We start from the raw sequence: 19122 nt of genomic DNA, 5'->3' as shown, positions 1-19122 counted from the left end.
CCGGGAAAGAATGTACTTGTATGTGAATCATTGAATATTTATAAGATATAGTTCGTTAAGCTTTTTGTATTGTGAAATGTATATTCTGAATGAATAAATTCCTGAGTCTTAATTAATTACACGGTCTAATTTAATAGTCTGATATCCAATTTCTGTAGGTCCATAGTGAGCTAATTTTGAATTTCATTTATACATAAATCGTAGATTTCAGTGTAAATTACGAGATGCCATAGACCGTTACTTATTCAAATGAATTCTTAATTAATTACTTTTGACGAGTCTTAATTACATGTGTATACCATGTATAATTAGATCATCGAATCGGCAACAAACGAGGCTTGTACGTACTTAAAACATTCGTATTTATTGGTTTTTGCATTGTACAATAATAAATAAACGATTAGTAGAATGTTAAAGAGGGGGGAAAAAAAGAAATCATCTTCTGTGTAATGCGTGTGTGTAACTAAATAAAACTTCACGTCGATATGACTAAAAATGATCAGTCGTTTCTGATGTATGTATGCGACGTGTACAGGTAACGTATACTCTTACATGTATATATTATATATATTTTAAAGATATATATATAGTTTTTAAATAATGAACATCGATACTAAATCGAACGAGTAAACGAGTTACGTGTTCGTATACCAATATCATTTTCTCGTTAAATTATTTCTTCACATACCCATCCCTGTCAAGACTCGAAATTCATTTAAGAATCGATAGGTCTTGATCAAGTTTTATATACAACACGGAAACAGGAGAACCGCAATTTTTCACATTCGAAGCACCATATCTTGGAATCATCAATCTTCCTGATCAATTTCAATCGATCGATCTAATTCGATGCCAAAAGACGCTCGTAGACACGTCTCGCTCATAAATGCACCTTTCGATGGAAAATTTACACCTACAATCGTCTTCAGGCTCGAATTTCAAATAATAATAATCGTAATTCATTTCCTTATCAACAAAAAATTCGAGAAAATTATTTATAGATTTTCTCTTCGTTCGTTTCTTTTTTTTTCAGCACCACCTTCGCGACGTTCTCGTCTGAATTTCTTACCACTTTCATCTTTTAAAAATTGAGATGAATTTCAGATTTTTTTTTTCCTCGTTTCACTCGCTCGTCTACTTTGAAAACACGACGAGTTAGTACAAACTCCCCGGGCTTGCTTTTGATTTTTTTTTTTTCTTTTAATTAAAAGGGTGTCGGGGGGCTAGGGATTCGTGTGGTGGGTTAGGACATCTTTTTTTTTCTTTTTTTCTTTTAGAGGGAGAACAACAAAAAGCGGAGAAAAAAATAGAAGTACTCACGGGAGCCCTCGGTGGATCACGTTTGACGGAGATCGCATGATTTCGAGACAATTTAATGTCAATTTATCAAATCATCATTTCATTGCATTACTTATACAAGTGGTCAATTTTCAAAACTCCAACAATAATATTTTATTTAATTTTATACTAGAAGAAATTGTCTCGGGCATGCGTTGCCCCGTCATTTCCTCGAGGTATATCCCGTCGATTCAATCGCGTCTCGTGTTAGCAATTGAATTTGTATCTTTTAGATTCAGTTCTTACTTTTGACGATGAGTTTGGCAGAAGTTTCTACAGTGCCGGCCGAAGTGGTAGCCCGGCAGGTGAAGGTGCCAGTGTCCTCTTCGTAGGTGGTCGCGATCAATAGCACAGCATTATTGCCTTCGTGAATCATCTACGATACAAAATGTAATTTTTCGTTCGTTTTTTTTCCTCGAGTACAATGCAAAAATTTTGAACATTTAAAATTTTGAAATTTGCGTAATATTTGAAAAATTTATTCTGGGTACACTACTCCGTGAATTGATTTCATTCGTTTTCTGTTAGAAAGAGGATACATGGTAGATTATTTAGAAAAATTACCGAACTTGTGTTCAAGCAAATACAGCTAGTAAATTAATTTCTATACATGCTGTTAATGTCAGAGTGCCCTAGTACCGTTTTCAAGGGCTCATAATAAAAGTGGGTTTGTTTTACCTGGAAATCAGGTGATTGTGGAATCAAGGCACCTTCGCGATACCATTGGATCGTTGGTTTCGGCTTCGATGGAGTAACTTGGGTTTTGAATTGAGCTGGTTGCCCTTCACTGACAATTTGATCTTTCAGAGGTGTCAATTTTGGTAGAACATCGGCTGCGTCCGGAGCTGAATGAAATTGATTAAAATTCATTCAATTTTCATTGTTTCATTTCGAGATTGACGACGGGAAGGATTTGGCTATGATTTTTACCGAGAACTCGAAGGTTGGCTGACGTGGTCACATCGCCTGCTGGATTTTTGGCAATGCATTTGTAGACACCTTCGTCTTCAGGGAAAGCTTCGGAGATCCTCAAGGTACAGAAATCACCTTCCTTTGACATTTGGAAGTATTTGGACGGCTTGATTACCTATTACGATAATCGTAGTAATATTACAATTTAACAAACGATGGAAAAAATCAGCTGATCAATTTGAACGATTCAATCACCTAATTCAGTCTGAAATTAATTATTCATTAAACTAAGAATAATTGAAATCTTTCGTATACCTTGTCGCCCTTCTTCCATTGCACCGTGGGTACTGGTTTCCCGCTGATCCTGCAAGAGAAGGCAACGGATGTTCCTTCTCTGATCGTCTGGTCCTTCAATGGCTCGAGAACCGCGGGTGCTTTTTCGACGCCAGGCGTCGTCGGTTTCGCTGATTTAGCCGGTGATTGTGGTCCTCGTACCGTACATTCAGCGTCGCAACGTGCTTCTCCGGCTTTGTTTATAGCGACGCATTCATATTTCCCTGAATCTTCGGGTACCGTCTCCAAAAGCAACAAGGTGTAAGTGTTGTCTTCTTCGAGGGTCTTGTAGCGAATGTCGGCTGTGATTTTCTTGCCATTCTGTAATTAATAGATTGTAAAAAACCAATGTTCTTTTCCCTTATCTAATACCCGAAAAATAATTGAAAAATAATTGAAAACTACCTTCAACCAGTACACGTCCAGAGGTTTAGTTCCAGTAACTTTGGCATCGAATCTAGCCAGTTGACCAGTGGTCACCGAGGTGTTCTGAATGGTTGAGAGGAAGCTGGGAGGAATCACTCCACCTCTTCCAGGTTGTCTCCTACGTTCTTCGACAACTAGATTGGCACTGCATTTTGCTTTTCCACCTCGATTCTCAGCGATCACGGAGAAAACTCCGGAGTCCTCCATAAACACTTGTCGAACAATCAGCACCGATTTCGTGCTGAACGTGTATATCTGAAGATCCGCTGAATTTTGAATCGGGAAATCTTCGCGATACCATTTGACGGTCGGCAATGGATCACCGTCGAACTCGACCTCGAATCGTGCCTGTTCCTGCTCGAAAGCTCTGCAAGGTTGGATCTTCTTTGTAAATACCGGTGGCTTAGCTGGCTTCGTTGGACCCTGAACAACACGTTCCTGGGTCTTCGCTTTGTGCTCCACTTCGGTGGTTTCCGTCGCAGTTATCTTTCTGGTGATCTCCAGGTCGCCTTTCACCTCTTTCTGCGTTTGTTTCTGTTTAGCCACGTGAACCTCGCGACCGTGAACCGTGGACTCCGATGGTCCTGGAGGATACTTTCCTGTTACTTTCATTCGTTCCACGTCAATGTCCACTTCCGTCGTGTGCGGTTTCTTCAAGGGTCTCGGAGGTGGTTGAACTGTCTCCTGGGTCTTTTCATCTTTCTTCTCTTCTCTGAAAATTTATTCACCGTTTGATTAATAAAATAGAAGCACATTTGAGAAGCACAATGAAAATTATGAAATTTTCAATGTAAAAAATTAATGAATACTTACAAAGTTTCTTCATATTTCTGTGCCATTCCCTTCGCCACAGAGTCTGCAACAACCTTTTCACCGGGAATAGCAAATTGATGACTAGATTCTCTTAGTCTCGTTTCCTTCAAGACTTGTTCCTCCTCGAGGGTCATCAGTTTGTTATAATATTCTTCGTTCTTCTTGCTCTTCACCGATTTCTGCCAATCGGTCTCAGGCTCCTTGAACACCTTCTGTCCAAGATGTTCCGTGGCGATTTCGATCCCTTGGGACACGTTGTAATGTCTCTCGTCGAATACTTTCTCCAGTTCTGTATTCTGTCGCTCCGTTTGGTATTGTGTCAGCCCGTAATCATACCACGCTACAGGAAAATCACGTTAGATCCTTCTGTTCTGACGAATTACTCATTCGACAATGCATGCCAGACGAACGTCGAAAACATTCAATTTCAAGTAAAAATATAATATTCCTCGATGATGACAATAATTTCATTCAAAGTATTCGTTTATATTGAAAGATCTCAAGTTAAAATTTCAGGATTTTTCAAGCTTTTATGAATCATCGAGAGAACGTTAGATTTTCATAGATAGAGATTCGTAGAGAATCAAGGGGAAATACGACACAGTACTTAATTGGCGATGCAACACATAGACACGGCTCCAAATGAATGGAGCAGAATGGCCGGAAACCATACCATCGGAGACACAGGTGGACATCCGGACAATCGAAGTTAGAGCACGTGGTTCACTCGATCTCGTGGGTCATTTCTTTAGCATTCCATTGGAAACATTTCTCGGATTTACATCGATTTTATTCAACAATTTCACTCTTATCAATTGGGAGACTCTCTAAATTCAAACAATTTCTAATCGTGCATAGAAACTCAGTGTACCTGTTTAAACATGGTAATTGAGGAAAATGCAAATTTTCAATGATAATTATCAGACACTGAATCTCTGTTATACAAAACACGATAGAGAAAAAGGGAAACGGATATCAGAGAACATATAAACGTTCCAATAAATCTTTGAAACATTTTCTATAATGACACTATTCGATGAGGATTAGGAGTAATTAACGCCGATACTAATATCGTCAATAGGAAGCACTCTGAGAAACACGGACCTCTGCTCGAATGGATGAATCAATTCGCGATTGAATGGAAGAAATAATATATTAAATAAAATCCAGATGAATGAATTCGACGAAGGTAACTTTTCCATTAGAAAAAAAAGGAAAATATTGATGAGCAATAAACCCGTTTTCTCCAGTGCAACAGAAAATTATCTAACGTACGAAGAAAAATATTTATACAGAAATGATTTAAATAAATGAAATTTTAATGAATAAATTGAAGCTAAAATTATTATCTCTGTATACAATATTTCACTTCGTGCATTTTTAGTCACAAAAAATAAAAGAAATAAAAATAGAAAACACTGATGAACAAATAATCGAAGAAACGAGTTGCTTCATTCTCGATAACATGAATCCATACCTGAGTGCCGGTTTGCGAAACCGAAGTAGCCGATACCTTTCGCATTAGACGACATTGCCCGAAGCCCGAAGAGGAGGAAGAAGCTGCTCGAGGTGCTCAAGGTGCTCGAGGATCATCTTTCGAATCCTTTTTGTAATACTTCTCAAAGGAACGAGGTGAAAGTAACAGGATAAAGGGTTTTGGTGTTCGAATTTTTGGTTTCGAGTGTTTTCATTTCTGTGCTCGAATGGAATGTACGTGTCGTATCTATATTCTTATGTACTGTGTTGCGATTGTTTACCTTTCCCTTATTATTCGTCGCTTTTCTTCGTGATTGATTCTTGTGCAATATTTCATCTTGTTCTTTGTAATCTCGTGCATTCTTTGCGACTAAATTATTATTACTATTTCTTTTCTTTTTTAAACTGGATAAGATGGTCAAGTATTTGTTCAAGTATAATATTTTGAAGAGATAAAAATAAGATAGAAACGTTTTGGATTTCTAAGACGCAAAAAATGCAATGAGACGTTTGTGTAAGGGAATCTCAGTTTCAGGATAGACTTACGTCTCGGTGAGTTCTTCAACACTCCACGATAATCGTCGCTTCTTGGTTTCACTGTCAGGGTAGTTTCAGTGCGAGATTCGCCAACTGAACTTCTCGCGATCACTTCGACCTTGCCGTGATCGTACTGTCTCGTCTTGGGGATGTCCAGATGATACATGCCATCGTAAGTTAGCTTATAACGCGATCCCTGTACAAAGAAAAATTATTTAACTACCATTTTTTTCAATTTATTCGATCGATGAATCCTGTAAAATTGGTACTGACGTTGACCACAGTGTGACCATTGATGATCCACATGACACGCGGACGTGGATGACCCGTGACACGACAGCAGAATCTCGAACAATCACCCTCCTCGACCGTGACAGGCTCAGGTTTGCTGACGAATGTCGGAGGTGCCCGCACCTTCTCTTCTTCGCCTTCTTCCTCAGGTACTCTGTATATACAATTTTCAATAAAATTCTTGTAACAAAAATTCTCTGAACTTGGACCACCCCTCAAAAATGTCCTACTAACTCCAATACTCTCCATAGAAAAAAAGAATAAAATAACTTACATTTGCCATGCAGCTTCCATTTCTCTGATCTTCTCGATACTCTTCATGCCCTTTGGCAACTGTGACTCGTAAATAATTCCAGGTTTACCGGCAGTTCTGATCACCGCTCTTGTTTCGTCCATTCCATAAAGATTCGTTGCTCTGCAGAGATATTCTCCGCTGTCTTCGGGGTACACCCAACCGAAATTCATGGCCACGTAACCGAAATCATAGATAGGTGTAAATCGGTTCTTGTGAGGCAGAGGTTTGCCGTTGAAGAACCATTCGACCTTCATGTTTGGATCGCCAACGGGCGCCAATTGGCACTCGAATTTCGAGCTGTTCATTTCAACTAACTCAGTTTGATCTAGTATCTGAGTGACGAATCGAGGTGGTTGTTTCTTGTCGGCATCGTAGAGATCATCCTCTGTCAAGTGCACCTCCGAAGTGTATTTCTTAATTGTCGCTTCCATCTGCATCAGTGCTTCAGATTTCTTCATACCCTTTGGCACTTGGTTCTGTAGGATAATGCTGGGCAACTCTGTCGAATAAAACGTTCGTTTAAAAAATATATTTGTTTTTGAAAAATAAAAAAATTGATTACTCACTTTTACAGGATACCGATGCCCTAGTAGTGTCCTCTCCAAGATCATTGATGGCCTTGCACACGTATTCGCCCGAGTCTTCAGGGTAGACGTACAGAATGTCCATGGACACGAATCCCATGTCGTACGTGGTTCTGTACCTGTGTCCAGCTGGGATCATTTTCCCGTTTCTGTACCATTCGATACGCAAATTTGGATCATCTTTCGGTTCCACGCGACACTCGAACCTGACCGGTTCCGATTCGTCCACCGTCGCTGATTGAATGTGCGTGATGAATCTTGGTGGTTGACGCGGTGCTTCCTCGACAGGTGGTTCGCTGACTGGTCCACGTTCTAATTCCTTCAACTTCTCACCGCTCATTCCTGATGGTAGTTGAGAATCGAAGTCTATCGTCTTCTTGGCTAAATGATTGAAAATTAAAAATATTAATACTTTCGTCGATAAAAATTCGATTTTAATATAAATATTAATACTTACATTTGCAAGTGATGGTCGCTTTGGTAGTAGCAGATCCCCATTTATTCGTAGCTCTGCATACGTATTCACCGCTGTCCCTGGCGTAAGTATAAGACATATCCAAAGATATAAATCCAAAGTCATTGATCTGGTGAACTCTGGAGCCAGTAGCAAATGATCGTCCATTATGGAACCAATCGATACGCATCGTAGAATCGCCCACTGGTTCGACCCTGCAGTCGAAGTGACTGGGTGCTCCTTCTTCAACCTCGATATCCTTCAGTTCCACGGTGAATTTAGGAGGATTAGGTGTTTCCTCTTCGGTCAGTATCTCGTCACGTTTGTACAAAGCCTCCTCCAGTTTCTGGATACTTTCTGTTCCGGTCTTGAAGTTAGTCGGAAGCTGAGGTTCCAGGATGATACCTTGACGACCACGTACTTGCAATTTACAGTTCACTGTAGCTTCGCCGTGACGATTGGTTGCTTTGCAAGTATAGAGACCAGAATCTCTTTGGTAACAATTAGCCACTTCAAGAATAACGAAACCAAAGTCGTGGATAGTTTTAATCCTACTTCCAGCTAGCAAAGGCTTTCCATTATGGAACCATTCGACCCTCATGCTGGAATCGTTGATGGGTGTCAGTCTGCACTCAAAGTGTGCCAGAGAGTTCTCGGTTAGGGTCAAATCTGACGGTGTAGTGACGAATTCCGGTGGCTTTCCTGTATCGTCTTCCGGTGTTACTTGACCTGGCTCGTTTCCAAGACCTTCTAATTCCGCGATCTTGTCGATGGTACTTTCCATTCCTTTTGGTAATTGAGATTCCAAGATTATGCTACGTTTTCCGGTGCACTTCATAGTGCAGGTGGTCACTGCTTCGCCGTACTCGTTTGTTGCTCTGCAGCTGTATTCGCCAGAGTCTTCAGGGTAGATGGGAGAGATTTCCAGGATTACGAAGCCAAAATCGCAGAAGGTACGGAAACGAGAGCCGGTTCGCAATGGTTTTCCGTTCCAGAACCATTCGACCTGTGCATTCAAAAAATTATATTAGTATTATTACTATAGTTTCATTAGTTTCATTTAGTGTTCTAAGGACTTACCTTTAGTTTTGGATCGTCGGTGGGTATAAGCCTAGCTTCAAAGTGCGCGCTTTCGCCTTCTCGAAGTCCATCGATGTTACTCAAAGGCACCGTGAACATCGGAGCTTTTCCACGTTCTTCGACAACCTTCTCATCTTTCGTACGAATCATCGAATCCTCCAGAGTTTGGATCTTCTCCAGACCACCTTCCATTCCCTTTGGAAGCTGAGATTCCAAGATGAGACTGGCTTTCGAGAAGCACTTCAATGTTGCCTTGGTAGTATCCTCTCCGTACTTATTGAAAGCTCTGCATTCGTATACTCCAGAATTCTCTTCGTAACAGTACAGTATATCCAGAATGACGATACCAAAATCATGGAAGGTCCTGTATCTGTGTCCATGAGGAAGTTTCTTGCCATTGTAATACCACTCGACCTTCAAATCTGGGTCGTTTACGGGCGTGAGTCTAGCCTCGAAGTGAGCAGACTGTCCTTCGACCAGTCTGGTAATATCGACAATCTGAGTGATGAATTTCGGTGGTTCAGCTACTGGAGTGGTCGGTGTCGTTGGTTGCTCACCGCCGAAGCTCTCCAACTCTCGGATCCTTGCTAAAGAATCCGGCTGCAGGGAGTCCAAATACACTCCGCTCTTTCCGAAACATTTCAGGGTAGCTTTGGTGAAATCTTCGCCGTATTTGTTGCTGGCTTTGCAAACGTACTCGCCAGTGTCGTGAGCCATCACTCCAGCGATATCCATCACGACGAATCCAAAATCAGAGACCATCTTGAACCTTGACGAGTGTCTCAAAGGTTGACCGTTATGGAACCACTCGACTTTCATTTGAGGATCTCCTACAGGGATCAAGGTACACTCGAAGTGTGCCGACTGGCCATCTTTAAGGCCTTCGAGAGATTGAATATGAGTGGTGAATTTAGGTTTCTGTCCCTTGGATTTATCCACGCATTGCAATTCCACGCTGATCTCTGCTTGACCCCATTTGTTCGTAGCTCTGCAGGAATAGGTGCCTGAATCTTCTATCTTGGTTCCAAGCACCTCGAGAACAACCATGCCAAAGGCGTAGACTGTTCTGATGCGGTGACTAGCTTCCAGCACCTTTCCATTGTAGAACCATTCGACAACCATGGTTTGGTCACCTGTTGGAGTTAGAGATGCCTCGAAGTGAGCGATCTCTCCTTCGGATAAGTTGGTTAGATTCTCGAACTGTGAGGTGAACACTGGAGGATGACCTTCCTCGCTCTCCGGAGGAGCACCTTCTTGTCGTTTCAACGACTCTTCGAGGTCTTGGATAGCCTCGAGACCTTCCTTACCCTTTGGATGCTGAGATCTTTCGATGATATTCTCTTTGGTGGAACAGTAAATGGTTGTCGAGGTGAAGGCCTCGCCTGCCTTGTTGTAAGCCTTGCAGGTGTAGATTCCAGAGTCTCGTTCGTAGACGTCTGTCAGGTCCAAAGTGACGAATCCAAAGTCGCTGGTCATTTTGAATCTAGAAGCATGCTCCAAGACTTTGCCATTGAAGTACCATTCGATCTTCAGGTTTGGATCGTCTTTCGGCTCTACTTGACCTTCCAGATGAAGAGGTTCAAACTCTCCCAGCTTGAACTCTGGTTGCAGAGGTACTGTCCAGATTGGTTTTGGATATTCATGTTCAGGCCCTTCATCTGGTCTCCTGTATTTGGACAGATAAGCATCCTCAGCTTCTTTCACCTTCTCCAAACCAGCCTCTCCCTGAGGATGTTGGGTCTGCAGGTAGATGCTCTGTTTACTGGTACACTTCAAGGTACCAGACGTCTGTGCTGATCCTTTAGAGTTAGTGGCTTTAACGATCACCACTCCAGAGTCTTCTTCGTAAGCATGATTGATGTCCAAGGCAACGTATCCAAAGTCGTAGGTGGATTTGAATCTAGCTCCGGTAGGCAAGGGTTTTCCATTGATGAACCACTCGATCTTCATGGTCGGGTCTTTCGAGGGTTCCACGTTGCACTCGAAGTGCACGTTGTCACCTTCCACGCATTCCACGTTGTTCAAATGGGTAATGAAAACTGGTTCTTCGTAGATAGGCTCTGGTTGCTCTGCCGACGTAACGTGAGGTTGTTCCAGCGCGTCGATCTTAGGAAGAGCATCGGGATGAAGAGTGTCACCCAGAAGCCAATGACGATCGACGATCTTCAAGCTGCAGGTGGACACAGCTTCGCCAAGCAGATTGGTAGCTTTGCAAGTATAAATGGCTGAATCGTCTGGTCTTAACCCATTGATGGACAAGGTCACCAGACCAAAGTCGAAGGTGCTGCGAAGTCTCGTTCCAGTTTGAAGAGATATACCGTTCTTGAACCATTCTACGCGGAGATTTGGATCAGCTCTTGGTTCTACTTGAGCTTCTAAATAGACATGTTGACCTTCCACGAGTTTGTCGAAGCTTTCAAGGTGTTTCGTGAACACCGGAGCTTGCTGAGGTGTTGTATCAACGAACATTTCCGGTACTTTGTTCATTTCGGCTTCTTTGAGCTGAATCTTCTGCCAGGCATCGGGTTGGATACTGTCGGCATCGATTGCCGAGCGAGCTTTCACCTTGAGGGAAATTGAGGAAACCGCTTCACCGGCTTTGTTGATCGCTTTACAGGTGTACACACCGGAATCTTCGGTTATCACTTTCAGAATGTCCAGGGTCACGTAACCGAAGTCGTGACTCACGTGGAAACGAGATCCTTTTAAAAGAAATAGAAAATTACAAAATCCTCCTCATATTTTCGATTTGAAAATGTTCTTTCAAATAAATTCTTACCCATTTTTAATTCAACACCATTGATGTACCATTCGAATCTCAAACTTGCATCACCAACCGGAACTACTCTGCACTCGTATCTGGCCATTTGACCTTCCCAGAGTTCTGTGGGTCCAGTCAATAATTGTGTGAAGATGGGTTTGTCAAATACCTTCTCTGGCTCTTCGGGTCGACTAGGTTTGTCAGCTTCTAATTGGGCGATCTTACGTTGCGCTTCAGGGTGCTGCGTATCTAACTGTATACTTGCTTTGCCTAAATAAGAACAATTTAATCATCCAAATCGTTAAAAGTTTTTGAAGAAGCTAGCACGGTTTTCAGTTTAACGCGAGTAGACTTACTCTTGATTTTCATGGAAGCAGTGGTGACAGCTTCACCGAGTGGATTGGAAGCACGACACATGTAAACACCTTCGTCTTCTTCACGCACATGGTTGATATCCAGGGATACGTATCCAAAATCGTGGACTTTGGTGATTCGTGAACCTGAACATAGCAAGGAAGTACATGGTATGAATTTTTGTTAACTGTTCTAATCATAGTCTTCCATTAAAAATCCTCCTAAAAATGACTTACTTGTTTCAAGTGGAATTTCATTTCTGAACCACTCGACTTTCAAAGTAGGATCTCCCACAGGTATCAACCTGCACTCGAAGTGAGCAGTTTGTCCTTCAGGAATAGCATCGATATTTTGCAATGGTTGAGTAAATACAGGTCTCTGTCTCGTCTGAGGTTCCGGAATATCAGGTCTCTTCCAGGGTTGTTGTGCCTCCAATTCTCGGATTTTATCCAATCCTTCAGGACGTTGAGAATCCAGAATGATGTTGTCTCTGGGGATAACTCTCAGCTCGATGGAGGAAACACATTGTCCAAGAGCGTTGATGGCACGGACAGAATATTCTCCAGCATCTTCAGGAACTGTGTGGCCGATGTCCAAAGCCACGTAGCCGAAATCGAATGTCACGTGGAACCTTGAAGCTGATGGTAATGGTTTGCCATTATGGAAGAATTCGATTCTTAAGTTGGCATCGTGAAGAGGCTCAATTTGACACTCGAAGTGGGCAGTTTGTCCTTCGTATACCTCAGTGGTACCCTGAAGAAATTAAATAATATTGTGATACAGAAAGTGTCGACTACTTTGGGTGAATTAATAAAATTTGAAATTTATTATAGAACTCGTACCCTGAGTTCAGTGACGAATCTCGGTGGTGTCACTGGTGGTTCTTCAACTTCTAAGCGAGCTGGGTGTCCTTGAGCCTCGAGTTCACGGATCTTTTCAAGGCCATCAGGATGTTGGGTATCTAACAGAATACTGCGACGAGCTAAAAAAGAAAATTTCGCATTACACGTATGCTTAACAATAAAATTGATTGCACACTGAAATGTACAAATTACTGTTTCAATGAATCCATGAATTATCCTTTTCTATCGTGAACACGAAGAACATCTATTATTTCTACAGTTTCTTATTCTTTCAATTTTGTATGGACTTTCTTTGAGACCTTGAAATGTCACTCGTCGACAAATACCACGAAATTCTGGAGGTTGACAAACATATTTTATATCTCTTCTTCGAGGAAATTTGTTATTGAAATTCAATTCAGATTTTCTTCTAGTTCCTTGATACTGATTTTCATTAAAGTAATTTTTATATTTTTGAGGAATCTCCATAAGCTGTTTATTGCATTTACAGCTTGTTAAAGAAAAGGAGCCGAATCTAGGTTTCAAAGTCGAAGAATTTTCCCTTTGAAAATATGGCATTGGAGAAAGTTTTCGTTCGCGATAACAATCGTCTTGTTTGGTCCTCTCAGGAAGATTTAGGAGCCGGAAGTGAGGTGCAGGGTAACGCTGGTGCTTCGCTAGTAAGAATGTTCTTTTACTAAATTAGTTTTAAAACTTAATCGATATTTGTATTAGGTATAAAAATGATAAAAAAATATAGTAAATTCTATTATTTATAAGATGAAATGCATTTAAAAAAATTGCAAAATTTTAAACGAAATATGGATCAGAAGGTAGTATTAGATGTGCCAATGACAATGCATTTGGTTGTAAGTCGATATCTCAATCCGTTCCCGAGATATAAGCGTTTAAAGTTTAACGTAAGAGCGCGCGAAATGAATGGGGCGGGAGAACCCGAAAGACCCAGTGACCTAAATTTTTTTCCTAGAAGTGCGTACGCACGATAGTAGTAGTAAAAAACCGGTTCGCGCTACGCTTCATGAATGACCACTACAGTCGCGTGGGTAATGTAGGTCAGTGGTAAGGATCGAGTGAGAGGTCCTAGCGAAAACTTACGGTTGTCTTTACACGACGATATCTCGGGAACCAATGATCGTATCGAAATGAAACAAACGTCATTTTAAAGAGGAGGAAATGGCGCTTCTACCAATGTTAACGATAAAATTGTATGTTGCTTTAGACGCGAGATATTATACTTTAAAAATTATGGTTTTTTAATAGCTTTTCTTGGGGTTATTTTATAACATGACATATAATAAATCAGTTACTTACAGCCAACCTTGATGGTACACGTGTTGACAGCCTCGCCAGCCAAGTTTGTAGCCTTGCACATGTAAGTGCCAGAGTCTTCAGGGTATGTGTAAAGAATATCAAGGGCCACATAGCCGAAATCGTGTGTTTTACGGAAACGATGTCCTGTTTTTACAGCGACTCCGTTGACGAACCTGATCAAGTATTAAATCCACCAAGTTAAAATTTAATTGAACAACTATTACAAATTCTAACCATATTAACTAAAATCAATTTTTTTTACCATTCTATCTTCAGATTTGGATCATTGATAGGTTCGACACGGCACTCCAAGTGAGCATGTTCACCTTCCTTTAGGTGATCCAGGTTGTTCAGCGGTGTCAGGAACACGGGCTTCTGGTGTACAATCTCTTTTTCAACCTCTTGTTTCACCTCTACAGTCTCTAATTCGCGAATCTTCTGCAATCGTTGAGCATCCAAGGTGTCCAGGAACAAGCCCTGTTTCGCTGTTAAAAAATAACGAACACGTTTCAACGTTTATCCTTTCATTCGAAGACATTTAACATGGGTTTTAGAGGTAGCTTGTCGATCAACTTATTAATTTGGTGGTTCCGAAAAGGTTATGAAATTCATTCGAGATTTAAGCATGTCAGTTGTTTAAATTGATAAATTAATAATTGACAGTCTGTTGAATACGATATTTATTAACTTACAGTCAACGCTGATGACACAAGTAGTGACAGCCTCGCCAACAGCGTTCCTCGCTTTGCACATGTAAGTTCCAGAATCTTCTGGGTAAGCATAGAGAATATCCAGAGCAACGTATCCAAAATCATAAGTGGTCTTAAATTTGTGTCCTTGAGGAATAGGTCTACCATCTCTGAACCATTCAACCACCATAGTGGGATCATTGACAGGCGTTAAAGTCGCCTCGAGATGAGCACTCTTGCCTTCTGGCAAATGTTCGATATTTTTCAATGGACGACCGAATTTCGGTTTCTCAGCGATGATCAGATCTTCTTGATCCACACGTTTGTAACGTGAATCGTCTTCGAGATATTGGATCTTCTTCAAAGCACTCTCGTGTTGTGTTTCACGAATAATCGAGGCGCGAGCTGCAACGTGTCGTTCATTAAATAAATATAGAAAATGTAGATGGAGGACAGAAGGGGTTGAAGATAATAGAAATATTCATTATTTACTATTCATATCACACAACGGTAATAATTACAAGTAGAAACGAAAAAATGATACAACGATGAAAAGGATAAGGTGAAACATTTAAACAGAAGGTATTTTACAGAAGCGAAACTAAGTCTACTAACGACAATAAACTAATAAGCCATGGGAAATAAGGTTTATGGGTAAAATAAAATGCTTGGTTACGTCCACCTGCTGTCCCCGTGTGTGAAATTTTGATGGTCATAAAAGTATCAATTGCTCGAGGTATTTTAGATATTTAAATATTCAAAGTACAATTAAAACGATACTTCTATTTCACCATCTTCAACAAAATCCAAACCTGTCCAAGTCACAACTCCCCATTTTTCCTGGACATTTTTCTACTTACATTTCACGTCAAGTTTGATCGAACTCTGCGCCGATCCCAGTTTATTGGTGGCCTTGCAAGTGTATGTACCAGAGTCTTCAGCATAAACCGTGAGGACATCCAACGAAGCAAATCCAAAATCACAGGTGGTTCTATACCTGTGACCAGTGGACAATGGTTTGCCATTATGGAACCATTCCACTTTCATGTTCGGGTCTGGATAAGGCTCGATGCGGCACTCATAGTGTGCGCTTTGGCCTTCGACCAGGTTTGTGGGTCCGTTCAGTTGGACTGTGAACGATGGTTTTTCTTTCACCACGATCTCTTCTTCCTCGTGACGTTGATATCTGCTCGTGTCCTCCAGAGCTTGCAGTTTCGATAGAGCGCTCTCGTGCTGCGACTCGAATTGCAGGGCCGCCTTGGCTGTGTTTGGGAACAGTTTTGTTTTGTCAGTGTGCCATTGTAAGAGTGTTTGTGAACGGCGATGGGGCATTTCGTGTGAATGAAAAATGTTTCAATGTTTTCAGTTTGAAAAAAAAATGAATTAAAAAAAGACCATAGGTGAAAGCGTATAAAAATACTTCTACGAACACTTCACCAAAAAATAATTGAAAAACAGGAGACTATCTGTGCACACAGAATGCAAAATCTACGTGTAAGCAATTGCTTGACGCGTACAAAGCTCGTCTGTGGCTTACAAAAAGCATTGCTGAAAATCGAAACTTCAGATGATTCCTTCGCCCTTTCTGCAATTTATACTTACACTGGACAAACAGTGTTGCTGATGTTACTGCTTCTCCAAGATCGTTCACTGCACGGCAAGTATAGGTACCTGAGTCTTCAGGGTTCACGTATTTCATGTTCAGAGCGACATATCCGAAATCATGCATCGTTGTCACGCGATTTGCTGTAAAAAAAAAGAGTTCGCTGCTTTCTGCGAAACTTCTCCGAACTCGTAATTTTTAAAAATCGAAATGTAACTTACAAGCTGCGATTGGAACTCCATTTCGCAACCATTCGACTTTCAATTTTGAATCGCCAACAGGAATCACACGAGCCTCGAAATGAGCTGCTTGATTTTCAGCAACTTTCAGATCTTTAATAGGCATCGTGAAAACTGGAGCTTGAGTAACGATCTCCTCTGTTGTGGTTTTACGTTGGTATCGGGAAGTATCCTCCAGATGGTGAAGTCGTTGGAGAGTCTCTTCGTTCTGAGTTTCTGTATAGATCGACTTTTTCGCTATTGAAAGAAAGGAAAAGGAATAACAATGTTAGGAAAAAAAAATACTTTCCCTTTCTTTATGAAAATGAAGAAACTTACAGTGAACGTTAGCGGTAGCTGAAGTAATCGCCTCTCCAATGATATTCTTTGCTCGACAAGTGTACGTTCCTGAGTCTTCAGGGTAAGCGTACATAATGTCTAGAGCCACGAAGCCAAAACTGTTTGTTTCAACGAATCTAGATCCAGCTTTAACTGGCTTGTTATTATGGAACCATTCCACTTTCATCGTTGCATCGGACACTGGGATCAGTCTGCACTCGAAATGAGCTCTCTGACCTTCTTTGATCTCCACATTGTTGAGGGAAGTAGTGAATATCGGCGCTTGAGTGGTTGTCTCTTCGATATCTTCCCTTCTTTGATACTTGCTTCTGTCCTCCAAGTAATGAATCTGTTCGAGACCCTGCTCGTTCTTCGTGTCCGTTAAAACCTGAGCAGTAGATCGACAGGTGAGACTGCACGACACTTCGTCACTGCCAACAAGGTTGACAGCACGGCAGGTGTAGGTGCCAGAGTCTTCGGCAATCAAGTCGATCACGTCCAGAGCAACGTAGCCGAAATCGTGTATCGGACGGAATCGGTGTCCTGGAGATGGTGAAGAACGATTTTAATTTGTAAAACTTGTAAGCGGAGTAATTTATTTAATTAGTGACTTTGTACTCACCTACTGTAACTGGACGACCATTTTTGTACCACTCGACTTTCAAATTCGAATCCGTCACTGGTTCCAATTTGCACTCAAAGTGAGCATGTTGTCCTTCGTGAAGATTTTCCTGATTCTTCGGAGCAGTGACAAATCTCGGCTTAACTTTCACCACTTCGTCAACTAGTTCGTGTCTCTTGTACCTGGAAGCATCTTCCAGGTATTGAATCCTCTCTAATCCTTCAGGATGCTGAGACTCCAATAACAAATCTTTCTTCGCATGTACTCTAACCGAACACGAAGTGACTGCTTCGCCGAGCTGATTTCTAGCTTGGCAAGTGTACACCCCTGAGTCTTCAGGATAGACACCAAGTATGTCTAGAGCCACGTAGTCGAATTCGTAGGAAGGTCTGAATCTGTGTCCAGTTTTCACTGGTCTACCGTTCACGAACCACTCGACCTTCATCGTGGCATCGCCTACTGGTTGGAGACGACATTCCAGATGGACATTCGTCAGTTCTACTGTTTCTATGTTGTGCAATGGTCGCGTGAACTGGGGTGCTTGCATTACCGTCACCTCTTCTTGTTGAGTTTTCCGGTATCTGTATGTAGAAATTCAGAATTGTGTAAATAAAAATATAATGTATAACATTCCACTGACATATTTAAATCGAGTATATTTTACTAACCTGGCTGCATCTTCGAGCATCTGAATCTGCTCGAGCGACTGCTCGTGCTGAGTTTCAGTAACGATATCAGATTTTCCAATGACTCGAACGCATGCCGAAGTATGAGCAGTGCCAAGATGATTAGTAGCTCTGACAGTGAATTCCCCGGAATCGAGGACAGTTGAATGTACGATATCCAAAGCGACGAAACCGAAATCATAGTAGGTTCTAAATCTGGAGCCAACGGTAACTGGACGACCGTTTTGGAACCATTCGACTCTCATCGTTGGATCTCCCATTGGTTCCAAACGGCACTCCAGATGGATATTTTTACCCTCGCTCACAGGTTTAGGGTCGCTTAAGGGTTGAACGAAGATAGGCTTTGATTTCGATATTTCTTCGATATGATATTGAGGTTCGACGAACTTTGATTCCTCGAGACGCTGGGTCTTCTCGTACGATGTTCGATGCATGCTGCTGGTATCCACGCTCGAACGTGCTGTAATTAAAACAAACGATGAAAATAAAAATAATTTTAAAACGCACCACTGATAAAGTCGATATATTAATTTTATAAAAAACATACTTTCTACAACCATAGTAGCAGACAATCGAGCCTCTCCAAGGGCGTTTCTAGCGACCACAGTGTAAGTACCAGCGTCTTCGGGTCTGACTTGAAGAATATCAATAGCCACGTATCCAAAATCGTGATAAGTTTGAATCCTGTTCGCAGCAGTGATGGCTTTCCCATTGTGATACCATTCGATAGTCATAGTCAGATCGCTCTGAGGTTCGACACGAGCCTCGAAATGAGCACGTTGACCTTCGACGATTTTATTTGTTCCCTTCAGGGTGCCCAAGAATCTTGGAGCTTGGGTAACTTGTGTCTCTTCTTGAACCTGTCGCGAGTATCTGCTGGAATCTTCCAAAGTTTGGATCTTTTGTAATCCAGTTGGATGTTGACTGTCGTAAATTACGTCGTTCTTGCTGATCACGCTTAATTGAGCTGTCGTGTGAGCTTCACCTGCGCGGTTGTAAGCTCGACAGGTGTATATGCCGACGTCGTGGATGGTTACGTATTTGATGGTCAGTGCCACGTAACCGAAGTTGAAGAATGTCGTGATACGTGAACCTGGTTAAGAGATTCGTTAGTTCGTGTTCCAAGTGCGAATACGC

At 41.5% G+C, this 19122-nt stretch overlaps 1 protein-coding gene across 4 annotated transcripts in view; it reads right to left on the bottom strand.

Annotated features, from left to right (window-relative positions):
- LOC114878067 (titin) overlaps positions 1-19122 on the bottom strand; it is a 132200-nt gene that overhangs the window by 57476 nt on the left and 55602 nt on the right. For 3 of the 4 annotated variants that reach the window (XM_046285933.1, XM_046285932.1, XM_046285934.1), the window contains 26 exons: positions 18533-19078; positions 17968-18445; positions 17300-17880; positions 16678-17220; positions 16342-16596; positions 16120-16263; positions 15378-15779; positions 14521-14922; positions 14091-14313; positions 13829-14001; positions 12497-12636; positions 11891-12407; positions 11657-11800; positions 11319-11570; positions 8540-11241; positions 7463-8465; positions 6988-7386; positions 6401-6920; positions 6109-6280; positions 5845-6031; positions 3823-4162; positions 2989-3721; positions 2566-2904; positions 2269-2425; positions 2017-2183; positions 1585-1714 (listed from right to left, as the gene is read on the bottom strand). In XM_046285933.1, coding sequence (XP_046141889.1) covers positions 1585-1714; positions 2017-2183; positions 2269-2425; positions 2566-2904; positions 2989-3721; positions 3823-4162; positions 5845-6031; positions 6109-6280; positions 6401-6920; positions 6988-7386; positions 7463-8465; positions 8540-11241; positions 11319-11570; positions 11657-11800; positions 11891-12407; positions 12497-12636; positions 13829-14001; positions 14091-14313; positions 14521-14922; positions 15378-15779; positions 16120-16263; positions 16342-16596; positions 16678-17220; positions 17300-17880; positions 17968-18445; positions 18533-19078 — 11649 coding nt within the window. Of the gene's footprint in view, positions 1-345; positions 1715-2016; positions 2184-2268; positions 2426-2565; positions 2905-2988; positions 3722-3822; positions 4163-5844; positions 6032-6108; positions 6281-6400; positions 6921-6987; positions 7387-7462; positions 8466-8539; positions 11242-11318; positions 11571-11656; positions 11801-11890; positions 12408-12496; positions 12637-13828; positions 14002-14090; positions 14314-14520; positions 14923-15377; positions 15780-16119; positions 16264-16341; positions 16597-16677; positions 17221-17299; positions 17881-17967; positions 18446-18532; positions 19079-19122 lie in introns of those variants that run through there. The other variant, XM_029191438.2, reaches the window with a different exon arrangement.

Source organism: Osmia bicornis, chromosome 5 (assembly GCF_907164935.1).
Source record: "Osmia bicornis bicornis chromosome 5, iOsmBic2.1, whole genome shotgun sequence".
Lineage (NCBI taxonomy): Eukaryota > Metazoa > Arthropoda > Insecta > Hymenoptera > Megachilidae > Osmia > Osmia bicornis.
This window is presented reverse-complemented; position numbering and strand designations above follow the sequence as displayed.